At 37.3% G+C, this 18,122-nt stretch overlaps 1 protein-coding gene across 1 annotated transcript; it reads left to right on the top strand.

Annotated features, from left to right (window-relative positions):
• The first annotated feature begins 6,284 nt into the window (after positions 1-6,284).
• PNN (pinin, desmosome associated protein) lies at positions 6,285-16,308 on the top strand. Its single transcript, XM_001370623.5, has 9 exons — positions 6,285-6,466; positions 7,307-7,378; positions 8,431-8,499; positions 9,541-9,613; positions 9,706-9,800; positions 9,985-10,060; positions 12,165-12,320; positions 12,402-12,540; positions 13,692-16,308. Exons 1-9 carry the CDS (start codon positions 6,354-6,356, stop codon positions 15,041-15,043), a joined length of 2,145 nt encoding a protein of 714 aa, XP_001370660.1. The 5' UTR covers positions 6,285-6,353; the 3' UTR covers positions 15,044-16,308.
• Positions 16,309-18,122: the final 1,814 nt, after the last annotated feature.

Genomic DNA, 18,122 nt, shown 5'->3' with positions numbered 1-18,122 from the left:
CAATTGGGAATGTTATGACAGTATAATGAATGCTGTCCACTTGCAGCACAAAAGGGTATTGCTATCCAAAATGTAATTATGATTATTGTCTTAAAGGGTACATTATATTTGCAAACAACATGTCTTTATTAGAATCAGACTTATTTAGAAGTCAATTTAAGCTGTGACTGTTCCACTTTCATAAGAAAAAAGGGTGGATATGGTATCACTAATCATCTATCTCTTCTACACCCCAGAAGGAATATAAGTTAAAGCTTTGCAATAATCAGTACTGAATGTAATGATAAAGATTACATGGTATGATATACCTGAATTGGGTTGAATATCATCAAGATATTAAGACTGTAAGGGACCCAAGGGGATGATAACGTTGGGTCGAGGTCTTGTTTGTATGTTCACAGATAATGAAAACATCTGGTCATCCACGTCATGCTTCATGCCAGCTGACACAGACCAGGAAGAGAAGCAGACGAACGCTGTTGTCATCAGCTGACTCTACATGCCAGCCACAATCCAGACTCGCTGGAAGGACACTTCTCTGGTGACTAATATCACTCCAGAACAATGACATTACACTATTAGAAACATTTGCTATTAGGCCACTGATGGACACTTGTCATGCTGACATCCATTGAGATGTGGTACCCAGAGCAACATCAAGTATGCTAACTCAGAAGGACTAAATCACACTTGTGTCTGTACAAGACACCAGATATATCCCACACTCCAAAGACTGTACTATGGGATTGAGATGAAATAGCTACAATTGTCTAGCTACTAATGTATACCTTGTATTTTGTATATGATACTGTCAAAAGGAATGTATATTGTATGCATTGGGAATCTTCCACTTGTATTGTAAGAAATGCTATTATCAACAAGGGTATAGACCTTGGTATGACTCTCCAAAGAGTAGGAGATAGACAACTTTCATTCATAGCATAGATCTGATACCCCTGACAACAAACATTAGGGGCTAAGCAGAAAATGCTGCACAGACATGTCTAATGGACAGATGACACTGATGTTACTCTCAAGAAAGGATGAGAGATCAGGGAAAAGACACTAGAAAATCTTTAATCAGGAACCTGAGTTATTGTAAAAGATCATTGACATCCAGGCAAAGATTATGTTCCTGACAACACCAGGATGGACATTATGTACTGACTACCATAGATGTAGTTAAGTGTTAATACCATTGTTAACCATTACTCCTGATACCCTGTCTTTGTGGGTAAAATCTTAATAGGAAAAATTTCTTGCTCTCTCCCAACAGTCCCAGAATTCAGACGGCCACTGGATTCGGGATCTATTGGCTTCCCTTTCATATACTGGAAGACGTTCTGGTATATGGAAGTAAGACCTCAGGAGCAAACTGAGGGCTCTAGGTTTGACAATTTCTGTGGAGGTGCAGTCATTGTCTCTCCTAGGTGGAAAAAATTATTATTACACAAATGCATGGAGCAAGGGCAAAGTATGATCTAAGTTTCACTTTTTGGAGTATGGATTGAAAACATGACACAACAGGCACAGATAAGCTTGTAGAAAAAGCACATTGAATATTATACACTGACAACTAGGAATAAAAAAGCTATGTCAAATTTTATAGGTACAAGAAACTGTAGAAATTGTTTCTACGTGAAAAACAACTTAAGCTTCTATCTACCCAAACATTGGTTTGGTAGAATGAATTTTGCTAATATTGGTAATGTTATATGCTTGGTTATCATATTGATGGATTTATTTATACAAGCAGAGAGTTAAATAAGAATGACATGAGAAATATGAAGTCAGAACTTGAAATATTACTTCATTATCACCATCATGGTTATTTAAGCAACAATTGAGAATGTAAAGTGTATGGGAATATTGGTATTTGTTAAAAATTGCACTGTGATTTGTAAACCTTAAAATTTCTTAGACTTATAAATGTTGGAAATTTCACCATTGGGAAATTTCATACTTGAAAAATTTCTTACTGATAGTCTATTGGAATGTGAACCCCATTGGCATGGGAGGTTCCTCCTCCTCCCTTCTTAAGATTACTTTAGGACAGAAACCTTTTTGCTAAACAATGGAAGGGGCTTTGACCTATGCTTAAGCATAGAACAGGAAGTTCTTTGAGCCATGATTGATTTTAGAATTGATACAATCTCCACCCTACTCAGTCCTAACAGGATTTAGGAAGGGCTGAAGCATAGATCAAAATTTAATTATTTGAGAATATGACCTTCAACAGACATGTGCAAAGCCACAGACCTCTGGGCGGTCCTGGGTTAAGCTAGAGCCACCATTGGCACAAGGAAGACATGGACAGTGATTGGTAGATGTGAGAACTGAGGGGAGGGAACTTGGGTGGTTTCCTTAAAGATAGCGGGTTCTGAGGACTAGGGAGGTTGGAGAGGTTTTGCTCTGAGAGGTTGTGCTCTGAGAAGCTTGCTCTGAAGGAAGCTGGAGGTGGAGGCCCCTGAGACTGTTTCTCCATTTTGGTCACATGAGTGATAGGGACTGATCTCTTTCCTTTGCCTCAGCTATCTGAGGGCTTGGACCTTTTGGCCCAGCCTAAACAGAGGGGGTATTTAAGCCCTATTCCCTTCTCTCTCTCTCTCTCTCTAATACTTTTCTTCCTCCTGTTTGTAATTAAACTCCATAAAAGGTTGACTGCTGACTTGAGTTTTCATTAAGGAATTACATAGCTGAATTCCTTGGCGACCTTAAATTAATATATATCAGTCTTTTAAGTGATTTCCTTGTCACAGATTGTTGTATTAATGTTTTTGCAAGGCCTGTAATGGTGCAAAATTATGTTCATATACAAGGCGAATGTTGAGCTATTTAGATCAGGAATTAGAAATCATTTGGAATATAAGTTCTGATATTACACATTGGCTCAGTTTCAAAGATACCACATAGACAGTGAGCCAAGAAAATTTTGTATTAATTTTGGGTTCAGGTTCCCAGGATCAATTTTCTAAGAGCATTTGACATGTGATAACATGATCCTCCAGAATTGTTCAGAGAGGATGTTTTTCTTTGAAGGGATCTCTCCCAACACACAAACAAAAAGAAAAGGGAGAGGAATCTTATAGATATCAGTATGTTCATTTGATAGAACACTTTTGATTCATTTTCAAGTATTCAACTTTGATTTTTCTGTTGCACAATTATTGCCAGAATTTTTAAGTACAAGGAAAGTACTAGTGATGCTCTGATCCAGAATTACAGAGGTGCAAGTCTGTAACTTTCAGCCACAGGAGGTCTGAGACTGCGAGAATTATGACAGCAATTGTTAATTTTCAGATGACCATTCTGGAGAGTGATGTCTGATTGCATGTAATCTTTCATTATGGACCAGACAGTCTCAGCCATGATTATAAACTTTCCATATGAAATGGATGTTTGAGGTTGGGAAATGCAGAGACATGGCGTACTGACACCCTCAGTCACTGGATGTCCTGGATCGGGCTACCAACCAGTTTCCTATGTGGCAGGCATCTGGCAGTGAGCACGGATAGATCCCCAAGATGCAGTATCAGTACGAGAGAAAGGAAGGACTTATCCTTCCTCTCCAGAGATAGCATTTTGCCAACTGTTGAAAAGGCTGACAACTTCTGATAGTCCAGACTGTGAATGGTGGCGTGTTTGATTATTGCACCTGTCATGTAAGCCATAGAATTCTACCTCATTAAACCAGGATCAGTAGCGTGGAAATTATTTTCTTAAAATTTTCATATCTACTAAGACTGTTGCATTGATCTTGAAATGCAGACAGGCAGATAGAAAGATCAGTTTGGAATTTTTAAGATTGATCACTGAATCAGTTTATGCTGATGTTCACTCTTGATTGTTATATCTAAGTTATACAATCTGGTTTGGGTTTTCATCTCTGTATCAGAATATGATTATGCACCAGAGTGTTTGTATTTGTTAATGCTGTAATGTTGTTACATTTTGATATTGCACTATTTATTGTTATGTCAAACAAAAAGGGGGAGATGTAGCAGTCCACCCCTAGCTATGGGCAAGGGGATCAGTTGGTATGTACAGATTACCTTAGAAGAGAGCATGCTCAGTCTTGAGCATGCTCAGTATTGCACATGGATGGGAAAGCCTCTGACCCTTGACCCCAGCTTCCCCCTGGTTAGGCAGGAACACAGGTTTCTTTGTGCTCACCTGGTTAAGAGAAACCACACCTATACCTTGTCATTAACCAATGAGAATCATCCCTATGTACTGTGTATATTTGCATATCAAAGGGTATATGTAGCCCAGCAAGCTCTGCCTCTCTCTCTCTCTCTCTCTTTCAGGAGCTGATGGCTGTCCTGGCAGGAGCTTGGCCTCTGGCCAAGCTCCATCTTTAAATCTTCTCTATCTCTCATCTCTCCAACCTGTGTGGAATATATTAAATGTGGATCTCTGGACTGGTAAAAGCCTTCAGAAGGGTCCTTTGATCAAAACTTGGCTGTGGCTTATGGAAAATTAATAAAGACTCATTCCTGCCACCTCATATCTCTAATTTGACTCCGTCATCCCCCTCGTGGTATTTAAAACTTCTATCCTGTCTCTATCTTCCTACCTTAAAGCTTCTCTCCCCTCTGAGGAAGCTTTAAGTTAGAACCAGTTAGTAAACTAACAATATATAAGTTATAAAGTATAATGATATATTAACCATAGTAGTACAAATAGATAGATATAATGTGGAGTATTGGAATATTATAGCTACCAATAAAATTAAGAGCTTTTGTTATCAACTTTGAAATGTTAAGTGCACAGCTTGATTAAATCCTGATTGCTGATAAAGATAACAGAAACAATCACTGAGTCAGTAGTAGAAATTTGAAATGTATTACAAAGACAAGATGGCATTTACATTTGTGAAAGATTTATATTCATTATAGGTTCCTCAGAGCTTATGGCCTGGAGAGGAACCTAAATGTCTTTAAGAGTGAATTAAGGGGGCAACTGGGTGGCTCAATGGATTCAGAGTCAGGCCTAGAGACAGGAGGTCAGATACTTCCTAGCTATGTGACCCTGGGCAAGTCATTTAACCCCCACTGCCTAACCTTTACAACTCTTCAGCCTTGGAAACCAATACACAGGATTGATTTTAATAAAGAAGGCAAGAGTTTTTTTAAAAAGTGAGTTATCTCATTATGTCAGTATTATTTATAGTATCAATTATAGATGACTAAAAATTATATCCTGATCAGATTCATTACCATATTTTTTTGTTATTGGTACTTTCAAACTGCAATGAATTGTGCTTGTGACATGCCATGGACCATATACTCTAGACTCTAGAGTCTGAGACATTAACAGAGGCCTTGATCTGTCTGATGTCTAAACCATAAGTCTTAATTGGTGCTAAATCACTAGAAGGCTAAGAAAAAATGGGGGCTGCCTGTCTTAAACCTTTACTTGGAATTTATTAACTCTTAGCAAATATTCCCTAAATTTTAGTAATTCAATACATTTGGTTTTATTAATCACTTATATTGACTGTCAAAAGCCAAAAGACTTGAACTTTTAATGATGTCTTTGCCACAGGATGGATGTGGTGAGACCTCCAGCTTTAATTTCCATAATTATAGTCTGGACTTCAGTTCAGAATGATGGCCCTGAGATTTCTTTATTTCTTACAGAGCCTAGAGTCCAGTAAACACTCCAAAAGTAGTGCTTTGACCCAATCACATCTTTAAAGCTATACCTAAATGTGCAATATTCTTCCCATTGAGTGTAAGTTCCTGGAGGGCAGGTAATGCTTCTTTCTTAATTCTTCTGTTTCCCTTAGTGCCTAACACACAGCTGAAACATAAATGTTTAAATGAAACAGGTCAATGATGATAGATGGACATGCAAGTTTGGGAGTCACGTGCATTCACTCTTTTCCCCATTCCATTCTTCCTTTTATCCTTCATTCCCATTCTTTTATTTTAATAATAGAAAGGCAAACTCTTTCCTCCCCATTAATGCATAAAACATCCCTAAACCAAATCCAATGTTACTAGGGGCGAGGAGAGGGGTATAGAGAACTTGTAACCTACTCTATTTGAGAGACACCCTTCTCCAGTAAAAGGAACCTCTCAAGCCCCGCCTCCTCCGAACTCAGGCCGGATCGCCATTCCCAAAAGGAAGTCACTCCATTGGCTGTGCAGCTTGCCGCCTTGTGGCCTTATTCATTGGTCGAGATTCAGTAGGCGAGTCAGTTCCGCCCCTGGAGTCGCTAAGTGGTCGGCAGCCGAGCACAACGCCCATTCTGATTGGCTAATCCCAACTATCACTCCCAGTCTGACCTCGCGACGCGGGACGACCTGGCTTGAGAGCTGCCTCCGCACCAGCCGCGGGTGGAGAAGATGGCGGTCGCAGTGAGAACTTTGCAGGAGCAGCTGGAAAAAGCGAAGGAGAGCTTAAAAAATGTGGATGAGAATATCCGGAAGCTCACCGGCCGAGATCCAAATGACGTGAGGTAAGATTCGCGAAATAGCTTTCAGCGCCATGAGGACGCAGGGCCTTGGTGAATGGGGGCAGGGGAGGAGGCGAACATGGGCCGCATCTGGGGGAGGGCAGGAGCAGCCGGACCTTTTCCGGGGGGCGACTGTGGGGCCTTCGACCGCCGGGCGGGGATGGTCGTGGCAGCCCCCAGCCGGCGCCTACCTGCGTTTGGCTTGTGGGCCTTCGTGGGAGGGGAAGCGCGGGTCGCGGTAAAACTGCAGAAGGAAAGGCCTGCGGAAAGGCCCGGCCCCTGTGCCCCCGCCTCCCTCACCCGGGCCCGGCTTTCCCACGGTGTGCTGCAGCTCCCGGCGAGCGCGCCACAAAGGCCCGCGGCCTTTCTCTTCCCTCGTCTCAACCCAGAGCTGGGGAACCCCCGGAGGTCCCCGTTGGGCTCCTCGGCTCGGGCGCTCCACGGTGAAGTCTCCAGACCACGTTTTGGCTTCCTGTTCCTCCCAGCAAATTGGAGGCAGGGGCTTACTGTATGAAGGGGTTATTAGATATTTTCAGCTCATCCTTTGGCCTTTATACCTTATCGACGGGTAGGAAGTAATATGTTAATTGTGGTGAATTGTAAACCATATTTGGCCTAGGCCACCCTGACATTGGAATTCGTGGAGATTTGGGGTTGTGCCCATTAACATCTGTAAGAGATTCATTCATGGACTAAACTTATGCCAAATAGCAACTATAACTACCGCGGACGTTTAAATTGTTGCCCTATTGTGATTTTCTTTTTAAAATTTGTTTGCTTTTAAATTTGATTCGGTGGTTATTTATCGTTTAACATTATGCCAATTCCTAAATCTCCTAACAGACCCATCCAAGCTCGATTGCTGGCCCTCTCAGGCCCTGGTGGAGGTAGGGGTCGTGGTAGTTTATTGCTAAGGTAAGTAACACTTTAATTTCAAGTATTTATTAAGACCTTTTTTAATTACCGCTTGAGTTATAAAATTCATAGTGAATTCTGAGCTTTAAAAAAGGGCAACTTTTTAAAAATGACATTCCTTTTTTTTTTTTTAAGAATCTTTAAGAGGCCGGGTAGCCTGGCCCCAATACCATTAAGATTTTTGTTCAAGTCCTATTTCTGAACACTTGCTGTCTGTATTGAGCCTGGGCAAATAACTTAAACCTCTCTTTTCTCTAGACAGTTCTATGCGTATAAATTGCAGATAAGATCATAGCCTGCATTAATAAGGGAGTTTCTCACCTGGCAATTCCCTTTCCTTATAAAATCACTGGTTCTTTAATACTTTAAACATTATCCTTAAAATTTCTTTTAACATAATCCCTTGAGCCAACTGCTTTTTCCTAATTGTTTCTAAAAGTGCTACACGGGGAAAGATAAATTCTTCTGTATCATCATTTGCAAGTAAAATTCAGAACTGATGAACTAATTTCTACTATGCTGTTTTTGTGTCTTGATATAAAACTTCTACAGAAAAATGTTAAACCTGGCACTATTTAGACCCGTGGTTTAACCTTAAATCATCTTTTCTTTAAAAGACCAATTTATGGTCTTACATAGAACTATTAAATTTAGAGGGTTTTAAGTTTTTTATGAGTATTGACATGTAAAAATTTCAGGAATTTTTGATGTATTTGAATTTTGGAACTGTCTTGCGTGTGGTATTGGGGTCAGTAAAATTTAGTTTTTTGAATTGTTTCATAACAAATTTGAGTTTGATGAGAAATAGCTAAGAGGAAGTGCAATGTCATTTTAAGATTTGTAGGTTCTCTTCTACCGAGGGAGAGGTAGAGACCTAGCATTTGAGAATTAAATTTGTCATTCTTCATCTTACTTAATAACTTTGTTGCAATTTTTTAGAGGTATGGCCATTTTTATATTTTAAAAATAGTGTATTCAACTAATTATTTGTAATTTCATTGTAAAAACTATGTCTTAGTTACTTGTCAGATTAAGCCATTTTTCCATTTTAGGCGTGGATTCTCAGATAGTGGAGGAGGACCCCCAGCCAAACAGAGAGACCTTGAAGGGGCAGTCAGTAGGTATGTTAAGTTTTAATAGTTGTTTAGACTCCATTTTCTTGAAATATGATACAAGATCAATTTCAGCCAGTTCTAGGTGCTCAATATTGGGTATTATCTGAGTTGTTTTGAGGATCAATTGAAATGTGTGTAAAGCCATTGTTAATTTGGCTAAATAAATAACAGCTGATGTTATTACCTGGTGAGATTAGCTATGTGATGATACACATATGCTCCTTAGTTTCCTTTTCAACTTTAAGCCTTAAGAGTTAAGTAACAGACAACTTCTGGCTAGGAGAATCCTATACTCCTTGAGTTCTCTACTTGCTGTGAAAAAAAACAAAACAAATGTTACTCTGTTTCTGTTCCCTACCCCTTTTTGTGCTTTCTTGGTTGAAATATCAGGGTGGAGAACCTAGCTTCCTATGTTATCTAATTTCCATGAATTCTTTTGTATAATATCATATTCTCAGTACGAGTTTGAGTTTGTTGATTTGGGTTTCTCTTGCTTCCATAAAATTTTTTGATCAAGCCTCTAGTAATCAAAAGGAATTTGTAGATAGTGATTGTTGTTGAGCTTATTGAAGCTTTTTTTTTTCATTTTGCATTTATAAATACTTAGGATATTTCTTTCCATTGCTTTTTTTGTTTTAAGTCTTTTAATATCAGTTCATTTTTAGAAGTTGTACTGGACAAACTAGGAGAAAATAATATTTCATTAATCATTTCTAATTCAGTAACTGATAACCTTTTTGTTTAATAGCATTGTATACGTCCAGTCAAATTGAAAAGAACATGGGGGGGCGTGTTTCTAAACAAGGACTATTTAAATCTGATTCAAAGGTCTTTTAAAAGCTGACATTATTAGTACTAAAAGTTTTAGGTAATTATATGAAGTGAAATTGAAAGGCATATGGAGACTATTTCATAAATTGGTATTAAGAGACATGATTAGTCTAACGATATTCTAATGACATAGCAAAATGTGTAAATTTTGGCCATTGGTGTCCTTTTAATTCAATTTCAGTAATGATCATCCTGAATTGTTTTTTTAAATATCAGGCTGGGAGGGGAGCGTCGGACAAGAAGAGAATCACGCCAGGAAAGCGACGCAGAGGATGATGATGTTAAAAAGGTATTGTGATGGAAACAGATTGTGTTAATGGGTATATATGTGAGCACATAGTTATTGTAACTTGTGATAAATTTTTATTTTTTGTTTTGTAGCCAGCGTTGCAGTCTTCAGTGGTAGCTACCTCCAAAGAGCGTACACGTCGAGACCTTATTCAGGATCAAAATATGGATGAAAAGGGAAAACAAAGGTATTAAATTACTTGGCACACTGGATCAGTAATGTCTTGAAATTTTTCCATTGGGGAATACAAATATTCTTTCTAATAATTTCAAGGGGATAGGATTAGCTTTTTGTTTTTGTGTGATCTTTGGGGAATTTAATAAAGATGATCCTATTTAAATTGAATTTTTATCATTGATTGTGGCTTTTAGGAATCGGCGTATATTTGGCTTGTTAATGGGTACCCTTCAGAAATTTAAACAGGAGTCCACTGTAGCTACAGAAAGGGTATGTACATAATTCTTACTTTAAACTTTTTTTTCTTATATGAGTTGTCATTATTACCATTTATTTGTTGGAAAATGTTTGGAATTCAACTCTTACTATCTTTTTATTGAAAACACTGGCAGTGAAGCTGACTAAAGCATCTGCTGAACTGCCCTGTGATTGTCAGTTATTTCTGACATTAGTTGGGGAGAGTAGTTAGCAAGAATCTAAAAGAAGCAAATTGAAGTGGGAAGAAATTTACGTCTGACCTTTCCCATAAGTTTGTTTAAACCAAAAAATGGTTCCTGCAGAACTACTTGGCTAAACATTGCTTGTAGGAGAGGCAGGGATAGTAAGTAGAACTTTTTGTGTATGATCAAAATGTAATAAATGAGAACTTAGCCCATCTAGATAATAAATATTTTGGACCAGACCTCTTATTTCATTATTATAGGAAATCCTCAGTAAAGCAATTCCTTCTGCCAATTTATACTTTGCCACTTAATCTGACACAGTTGTTTGGAACTCTGAGCCCAAGTTCTCATCACTTTGAGACTGTCTTTGTTTAATGTGTCTCACTGCTTCAGTTTCTGTAGTCATTTAGGATTTGCAAAATGCTTTATATGTATTATCCCATTTGATCTTCACAACTACTCTTGAAGTAGATGCTGCTGTTGTCTACATCTTAAAGGTAAAAAAAAAATGAAGGGATAGAATCGGGCTAATGCTCTCAGGTCTTTAAAGAACCTTATACTGAGACAAGTCTTAGTTTTCCAGGAGTCCCTTAGAAAAGTATCTAGATTAGTGTTGGTGTTTACAATTTTGATCTTTCCACTCTAGATTAATGGATGCTCTTTACAGTGCCTGGTTCCAAAGATAGCAAAGGAAGTTTTTAATTTTATTTAAGCAAAGGAAGCTACTGATCTCTGCAGGTAATCTTTGTGAAAACAGAACTAGGAACAACAGCAGAAGCAGAGAGAGAAAGATTAAAGGAAAACTTCATAACATGGAATGGTGCCCTCATTGGAGAGGTCTTCTAGTAGAGGCTGAATGGCTTTGTTGAGGATGCTATAGAGAGGATTGCACTTCAGATGTGTGTTGAACTACATAACCTTTGAAGTCTCTACCAACTCTGAAATTCTGTCATTTTTATCCCTCTAGTTAAGGGAATGAAATGTAAATGAAGGTACCTTTTAATATAATGTTGTATTTTATTTGAGTTGCAAAACCAAGTGCCTTTGAGATCCAAAGAAGAAATCACCATGAGATTGAAAGGTTTCTATTAAATATTTAATCACTATTTATATGAAAATGTTCCCAATTCCAGGTGTGTCCTGTTTAGTATTAAGAGAATTGCAAAACTTAAGATTATACTAGTAATACCATTATTAGGTCTGAATCCCAGAGAGATTAAAAAAAAGATGATGGCAAAGAATGAGAAATTGAGGTTATGCCCATCAATTGGGGGATAGCTGAATGAACAAGTTATAGTATATAATTGTGATAGAATTGTGCTCTAAGATGATGAGCAGAATGCTCTCAGAAAAAAATTTCGAAAGACTTAGAACTGATGCAAAATGAAATAAGCACATCCAGGAGAATATTTTACACAGTGACAGCAGTATTATACAATTATCAACTGAACAACTTAGATATTTTTAGCAGTACAAAAATCCAAGACAATTCTCAAGGATTTATGATGAAAAATGCTGTCCACCTCCAGAGAAAGAACTTATGGAATCTGAATGTAGATCAAATCATTACTGCTTTTTTTTTTCTTTAAATTTGTTCTGTCTTTTGGTCTTTTTTTCTTTCACAGTGTTGATTAATATGGAAATAAGTTTTGCATGGTTTCACATATATAATCTATTTCAAATTGCATGCTTGAAGGAGGGAGATAATTTGGAACTCAATTTTTTAATTTTTTTTTTTTAATGTTTAAAATTGCTTTTACATGTGATAGGGGGAAAAGTGAAAATGCTAATAGCCGTGGGTAAGTTCTGCAAATTTACTTGTATAGTTCAAAAATTAACTCTTGTTATAGTTGATTAAAACTAAAACTTCTTTTTATAGTTCTTTGTATCACTGTAAAATATAAATATTAAAACAAATTATTCACTTTTAGCAAAAGAGGCGTCAAGAAATTGAACAAAAACTTGAAGTCCAAGCTGAAGAAGAAAGAAAACAAGTCGAAAATGAAAGGAGAGAACTTTTTGAAGAAAGGCGTGCTAAACAGACAGAACTGCGACTTTTGGAACAAAAGGTTGAACTTGCTCAGTTGGTAAGTATTGTCAAAGAAGTATTCTTGTCTCCGAATTTTTATATTTTCAGAAATACTAATGTTTACTTTCTCTTTCTTTAGCAAGAAGAATGGAATGAGCATAATTCTAAGATAATTAAATATATAAGAACTAAGACAAAGCCCCATTTGTTTTACATTCCTGGAAGAATGTGCCCAGCTACACAAAAGCTGATTGAAGAGTCCCAGAGAAAAATGAACGGTAGGTGCTCATGGAGAATCCCAATTGAAAATTTCTCATTGGGGAAGCTATACATATGTGCTTGGTATATTTTGTTTCCTTTTTAATGAGTGATTTGATATTGATAGACCTAAAAGTAACTAAGATGACAATTAATTTGGGAATGGAAGTGCATTTATTTGATGCAGAATTTTACCTGAAATCTGATAATTTATGTACTGTGTAGATGCATATAATTTTTTCATAAAACATTTACATAAGACTTCTTTTTGCTTAATACTCTTCTCACTAGTAACCAGGTCCTGTGCATGCTTATAAAGCAGAGGGGTGGGGTAAGCAGACAGATTGCATGGAGGGAACACTTCTGGAAGTGTAGACATTGCCATCGTGGTGATTATTACTCCTTGGGAACAGAACATGATCATGATATGTAATGTCACAGAACTAGCTCACCTAAACAGAAAGCAGTATCCTATCTCATATCATAAAATTGCATGGCAAAGGATTTTTTCCTCTGTTTAGATTATATGGTATTAATTTTGCCTGTGTTGTTAATTTCGTTGTAATCAATTTTAGTAGGTCTTTTCCTTCATGACTATCTGTATGATTGTTTGCCATATATTCTACTGTTACTTGTATATATACTTCTTTTTCTTCTCAGTCTGTGTTTTCACTGGTATTAGGGAGCTCTCAGGGAGGAGTTTTCTCTGTCAATGCTGCTTAGTGTTAGAGGGTTATCTGGGATACTTAAGTGACTTGCCCAGGGTTAGCAACCAAGGCATTTCAGATGCATGATGTGAATAGTCTTTAAAGGCCAAGATCAATCCTCTGTCTCCTGTGCTATGCTCTCCCCCTTTAAAATATATGAAGGACTGGGGGATCTCAATGGATTGAGATCCAGGCCTTGAAATGGAAAAGTCCTCTGGGTTCAATTCTGGCCTTAGATACTTCCTACCTGTGTGACACTGAGCAAGTCAACTTAACTCCAGTTTCCTAGCCTTCTGAAATTTTTCTGTCTTGTAATTGATACTAATGGTTATGGTTCTAAATATAAATGTGTGTAGTGTGTATAAAGGAAATGCATGAAAATGTATTCAAATCCTGAGATAAAATTGTAGTTTTAAGTTGTGTTTGTTTACAGGTGTTAAATTTGCACTTTCTTTATTTTTCAGCTATGTTTGAAGGTAGGCGCAATGAATTTGCAGAACAAATAAATAAAATGGAGGCTAGGCCTAGAAGACAATCAATGAAGGAAAAAGAACCTCAGGTGGTGCATAATGAAGAACAGAAGGCGGAGCAAGAAGAGGGTAAGGTGGCTCAGCGTGAGGAAGAGATGGAGGAGACAGGTAATCAGCACAATGATGTAGAAATAGAGGATGCAGGAGAGGAAGAGGAAAAAGAAGTAGGTGCAGTTCATAGTGATGCAGAGAAAGAACAGGAGGAGGAGCATAAAAAGGAAATGGAGGTTAAAATGGAGGAGGAGAATGAGGTGAGGGAAAAAGAGAAGCAGCAGGATAGTCAGCCTGAAGAAATTATGGATGTGAAGGAGGAGGGAGAAAGTGTCAAAAATGTAGATACTGAACCGGAGGAAATGGAAACTAATCAAGTTGAAAGTTTAGGGCCTTCAGAAAATGAGAATAGCAAAGAAATAGGCCCAGAGTTGGAAGGTGAGGCTCAGCCAAACAAAGAATATAAACCTAGTTCTCCTGTGAAGGAGAGTGCTAATGTTCCAGAAATTGAAAATGAATCTGAAGAGAAACAAGAGAGAGAGCCTGAGTCCCAACCAGAGTTTGTGGTTCAACCCCAGCCCCAATCCCAACCCCAGTCCCAGTCTCATCCCCTGCCCTCACTCCAGCTCCAGCCCCAGTCCTTGCCTCAGTCTGAGACTTTGCCCATAACACTTATAGAGCCACCACCTCAGGTCGTGCAGGAATCAAGGCATCTAACCGAGAGGAAAGAGTTTGCTATAGAACCTGTCAAACTTTCTGAGGTGCAAATAGAGCCAGTCTTGACGATGCCTACAGAGAGCAAAACCAAAACGAGGAGCAGAAGCAGGGGTCGAGCCAGAAACAAAACTAGCAAGAGTAGAAGTCATAGCAGTAGCAGTAGCACCTCCAGTAGTAGTTCAACAAGTAGTAGTAGCGGCAGCAGCTCCAGCAGTGGCAGCAGTAGCAGTCGAAGTAGTTCCAGTAGCAGCACTAGCACTAGTGGAAGCAGCAGCAGAGACAGTAGCAGTAGCAGCACTAGTAGCAGTGAGAGTAGGAGTCGAAGCCGAGGTCGGGGACATAACAGGGATAGAAAGCGCAGGAGGAGTGTGGATCGGAAGCGGAGGGATACATCAGGACTAGAAAGAAGTCACAATCACAAGTCTTCAAAAGGTAGTAGCAGAGATACAAAAGGATCAAAGGATAAGAGTTCTCGGTCTGACAGAAAAAGGTCTATATCAGAAAGTAGTCGGTCAGGCAAAAGATCTTCAAGAAGTGAAAGAGACCGTAAATCAGACAGGAAAGACAAAAGGCGTTAATGGAAGAAACCAGGCTTCCTTAGCCTATTTGCAGCAGAAGATTTCTTGATGTGTAAAAGGATACTTTTCCTTTTAAGGAGAATGCTGCCTTAAGAATTGCATGTTGTAAAATTCTTTTTGGAAAAATGCAGACTTTGTTTACCAGACATTCTTGTACTTTTTACATAATTTTGTAAAAGCTATTTATCAAAATTATGTGAGGTTCCAAAAAACATGTAAAAAAAAATAAAAAAGATTAACAACCCTTGTCATCTTTTTTAAATCCCCCATGCTCTACATTAAGAATCTGTATATTTTACTAGGTAAATCTTTTAAGTTTGTGTGTTCACTTCAAATTCTGTATCATACATTGTTTTTGTAGAAATAAATGTACATTAAAAATTTTTTTTTGAGATGTCCTGGTCAACACTTGTGTAATCTCCTCAGAATCAGTTTCAAACTACTACCCACTATCTACTAGAGGTGCTTAGGGGAAAAATTTTTTTCTTCCCCAATTTTATTTACATGAATGACTGTTAACTTTAACCTACCCCCCTTAAGTGGTTATTTTTGGTTTAACTAAACATACCCAAGGGAGAAAAAAAAAAGAGGAAGAAAGTAATTCATTCTCCTCATTCTTTAAATAATTTCTTTGTCCCCCTTTTTATTTTAACAAAACTTTTGTTGTTTCTGATCCTCAAACCAATTATGAGGTGTCCTTAGGTACATTATATAGCACTAATTGTTACTTGGTTGACTTTTGTCTCCCTGAGCATGGTAGCATCACTTGCTTCTAGTGATAACATGATAAAATTTTTACCTTTTGGAGAAAACATATTTCTTTATCCCCTAAGGAAAGGAACAAAAGTAGCCTCTGAACTTGGTTTTTGGATTTGGTAGTCGTAAGATGTAACATTGGAGATGTGATATGACTGGGTTGTGTTGGCTATAGTTGAGACAGATGCCAAAATGTATTGTTTCGTGTTGTATGAAGGTTTACAAAATGAGGGGAATTCATTCTAGACTTGAATGTGTATGCAAAACAAGGTGATACACAGTGATGATCAAATTGTATTTTATAATTTTGTATGAACCTAATTATCTGTTGGTCAATACTGTTCCTGTGCAAATAAATGTGATTTAGACTTTATGTGACTAGTATTTGTATTAACTTTCAATGATTTTCCTTAAGTGTTATTGGAAGCCAGACTCAACATGGATTACATCACCTTAAAGCAAAAATAGTAGGCAACAATAGTAATGTTAATAAATACTGTATGTTTTCATCTCTTTGATTTCTAAGACTGTTTATTTTTATAAAATTAGCAACCACATTCAACATTCTTTTAAAATAAATGATTAAATTAGCCAGGTTCATAAAAATAAAGTGTCGAGCATTACTATAAATGGCTCTGACAATATTTCATGGTTTGCTGTGTTAAGTTTGCCTCTGCCCTCTGCAGTTCATTTTGAATTGAATTAAGTTGAGATTGTTTACTAGACATCACATAAAAGTAATTTTTCATGCTTTTTAATTTGGTCTTTACATTTTAAGGTGCTTAAATGGTAAGAATTTCAAATCGGCTAAATTATTGGATTTTTTTTTTCTTTTTTCAAAAAATAAGATATAGGGGGAGGGTGGAAGGCAGCTAGATGGCTTAGTGAATTTAGAGACGGGAGGTCCTGGATCCAAATTTGACCACAGAGGCTTCCTAGCTCTGTAACCCTGGGCAGGTCACTTAAACCCCAGTTGCCTAGCCCTTACTACTCTTCTGCCTTGGAACCAGTACACTGTATTGATCTAAGATGGAAGGTAAGGTTTTTTTATAAAGGGCAGATTTTCAAATTGGCCACCTATTTACCAAAAAAAAAAAGAATAAAGTTGTCTTCTATAAATCACTGAGGAGTAATACTGGTATAAATGATTCGTGTACTCAATTTAATTGGTTACCTTTTAAGGTGTTTCCATTAAATTTTTTTCCAGGTCTTAAGTTAAATTCTCATTAAGTTAAATTTAGAGAATTTTGTTTACTTCTAGACATTTTAAGAGTAATATTTAATGTATCAGAGTAGAACTGTTTATCTGTAAATTATTTCCAGCTCACCAAAGACCCATTGAAGGATTAAGATGAAAGAGATGGTCTTTAGATTGTTAGTTTTCATTTATAAATTAATAGCTAAATTTAATAAGATGGTATTTGGATTTTTGCCTGTGAACTTGGCAGAGGAGTATTCAAATACCTGTGTGCCAAGTTACATTGATAGCCCTGGAGTTACAATATAATGAAAAAATACTTTAAAAGATGTTGTATTCTAACATAAATGTGACTATTCAAGCAGAAATTGGAATACCATCAATTAAGACTGGAGCTGGAAGGGATATTAATCTTCATTTCCAACTCTCCCATTAAATAGATAAGGAAGCTGAGGCTCAAAGTAGTTTTGCTCTTAGGTTTAAATAGTAATTATTTGAACCCAGGTTCTCAAACTCCAAATCTACCTCGGTTTAGAAGAGATTTCTGCATTGGATTGGAGGTTAGATTTTACAACCATTAATTTATAAGCAGTAACTCGCTCCTGGAGAATATAAGCATCTTCAAAATTCTACCCAGAACTCAGTAGACACATAGGATGAAACCCTTTGGTTTCAAGCATAACTTATCTTTGGACCCCACCATATAAACTGTTAAAGTCAAGAAGAATAACCTTTTTGTTTATATAAAACTCCATACTTCTTGAGGCCAGTTCTCATATCCTTTGATATTTAGGAATAGGCATTACTAAGTCACAAATGAGAGAGCAGACTCAAAAATTAAGGAGACTTGCCTGCCATCATCTAAAACTAGTAAATTTGGCCTAACCCATTAATCTTTTTGAGGCTCAATTTCCTTGTCCATAAAATTTGTTCCTAAAAATCAGATGAAGTGTGTCCATGAAGTGGACATAAGTGAATTGGTATTTTAAAATCAAAATCATGTCAGGTCTGGATAAATAGAGCAACATTATAAGCTATACTATAAAGTAGAAAATAGCATAATTTATACTTAAAAGACTTCCAAAAAGCATTTTGACACAACTTTAGTTGTTATGCCAAAGCCCT

The sequence above is a fragment of the Monodelphis domestica genome, chromosome 1 (genome assembly GCF_027887165.1).
Source record: "Monodelphis domestica isolate mMonDom1 chromosome 1, mMonDom1.pri, whole genome shotgun sequence".
Taxonomy (NCBI): Eukaryota; Metazoa; Chordata; class Mammalia; order Didelphimorphia; family Didelphidae; genus Monodelphis; species Monodelphis domestica.
Note: the sequence above shows the minus strand (reverse complement) of the source record. Positions and strands in the feature narration are given on the sequence as shown.

Excerpts from the sequence above, each read along its gene's own strand:
- PNN (XM_001370623.5), top strand. The coding sequence starts at position 6,354 with ATGGCGGTCGCAGTGAGAACTTTGCAGGAGCAGCTGGAAAAAGCGAAG. Across the intron at positions 6,467-7,306 it reads CGAGATCCAAATGACGTGAG|ACCCATCCAAGCTCGATTGC; the intron begins GTAAGATTCGCG and ends ATCTCCTAACAG. Across the intron at positions 9,614-9,705 it reads AGGATGATGATGTTAAAAAG|CCAGCGTTGCAGTCTTCAGT; the intron begins GTATTGTGATGG and ends TTTGTTTTGTAG.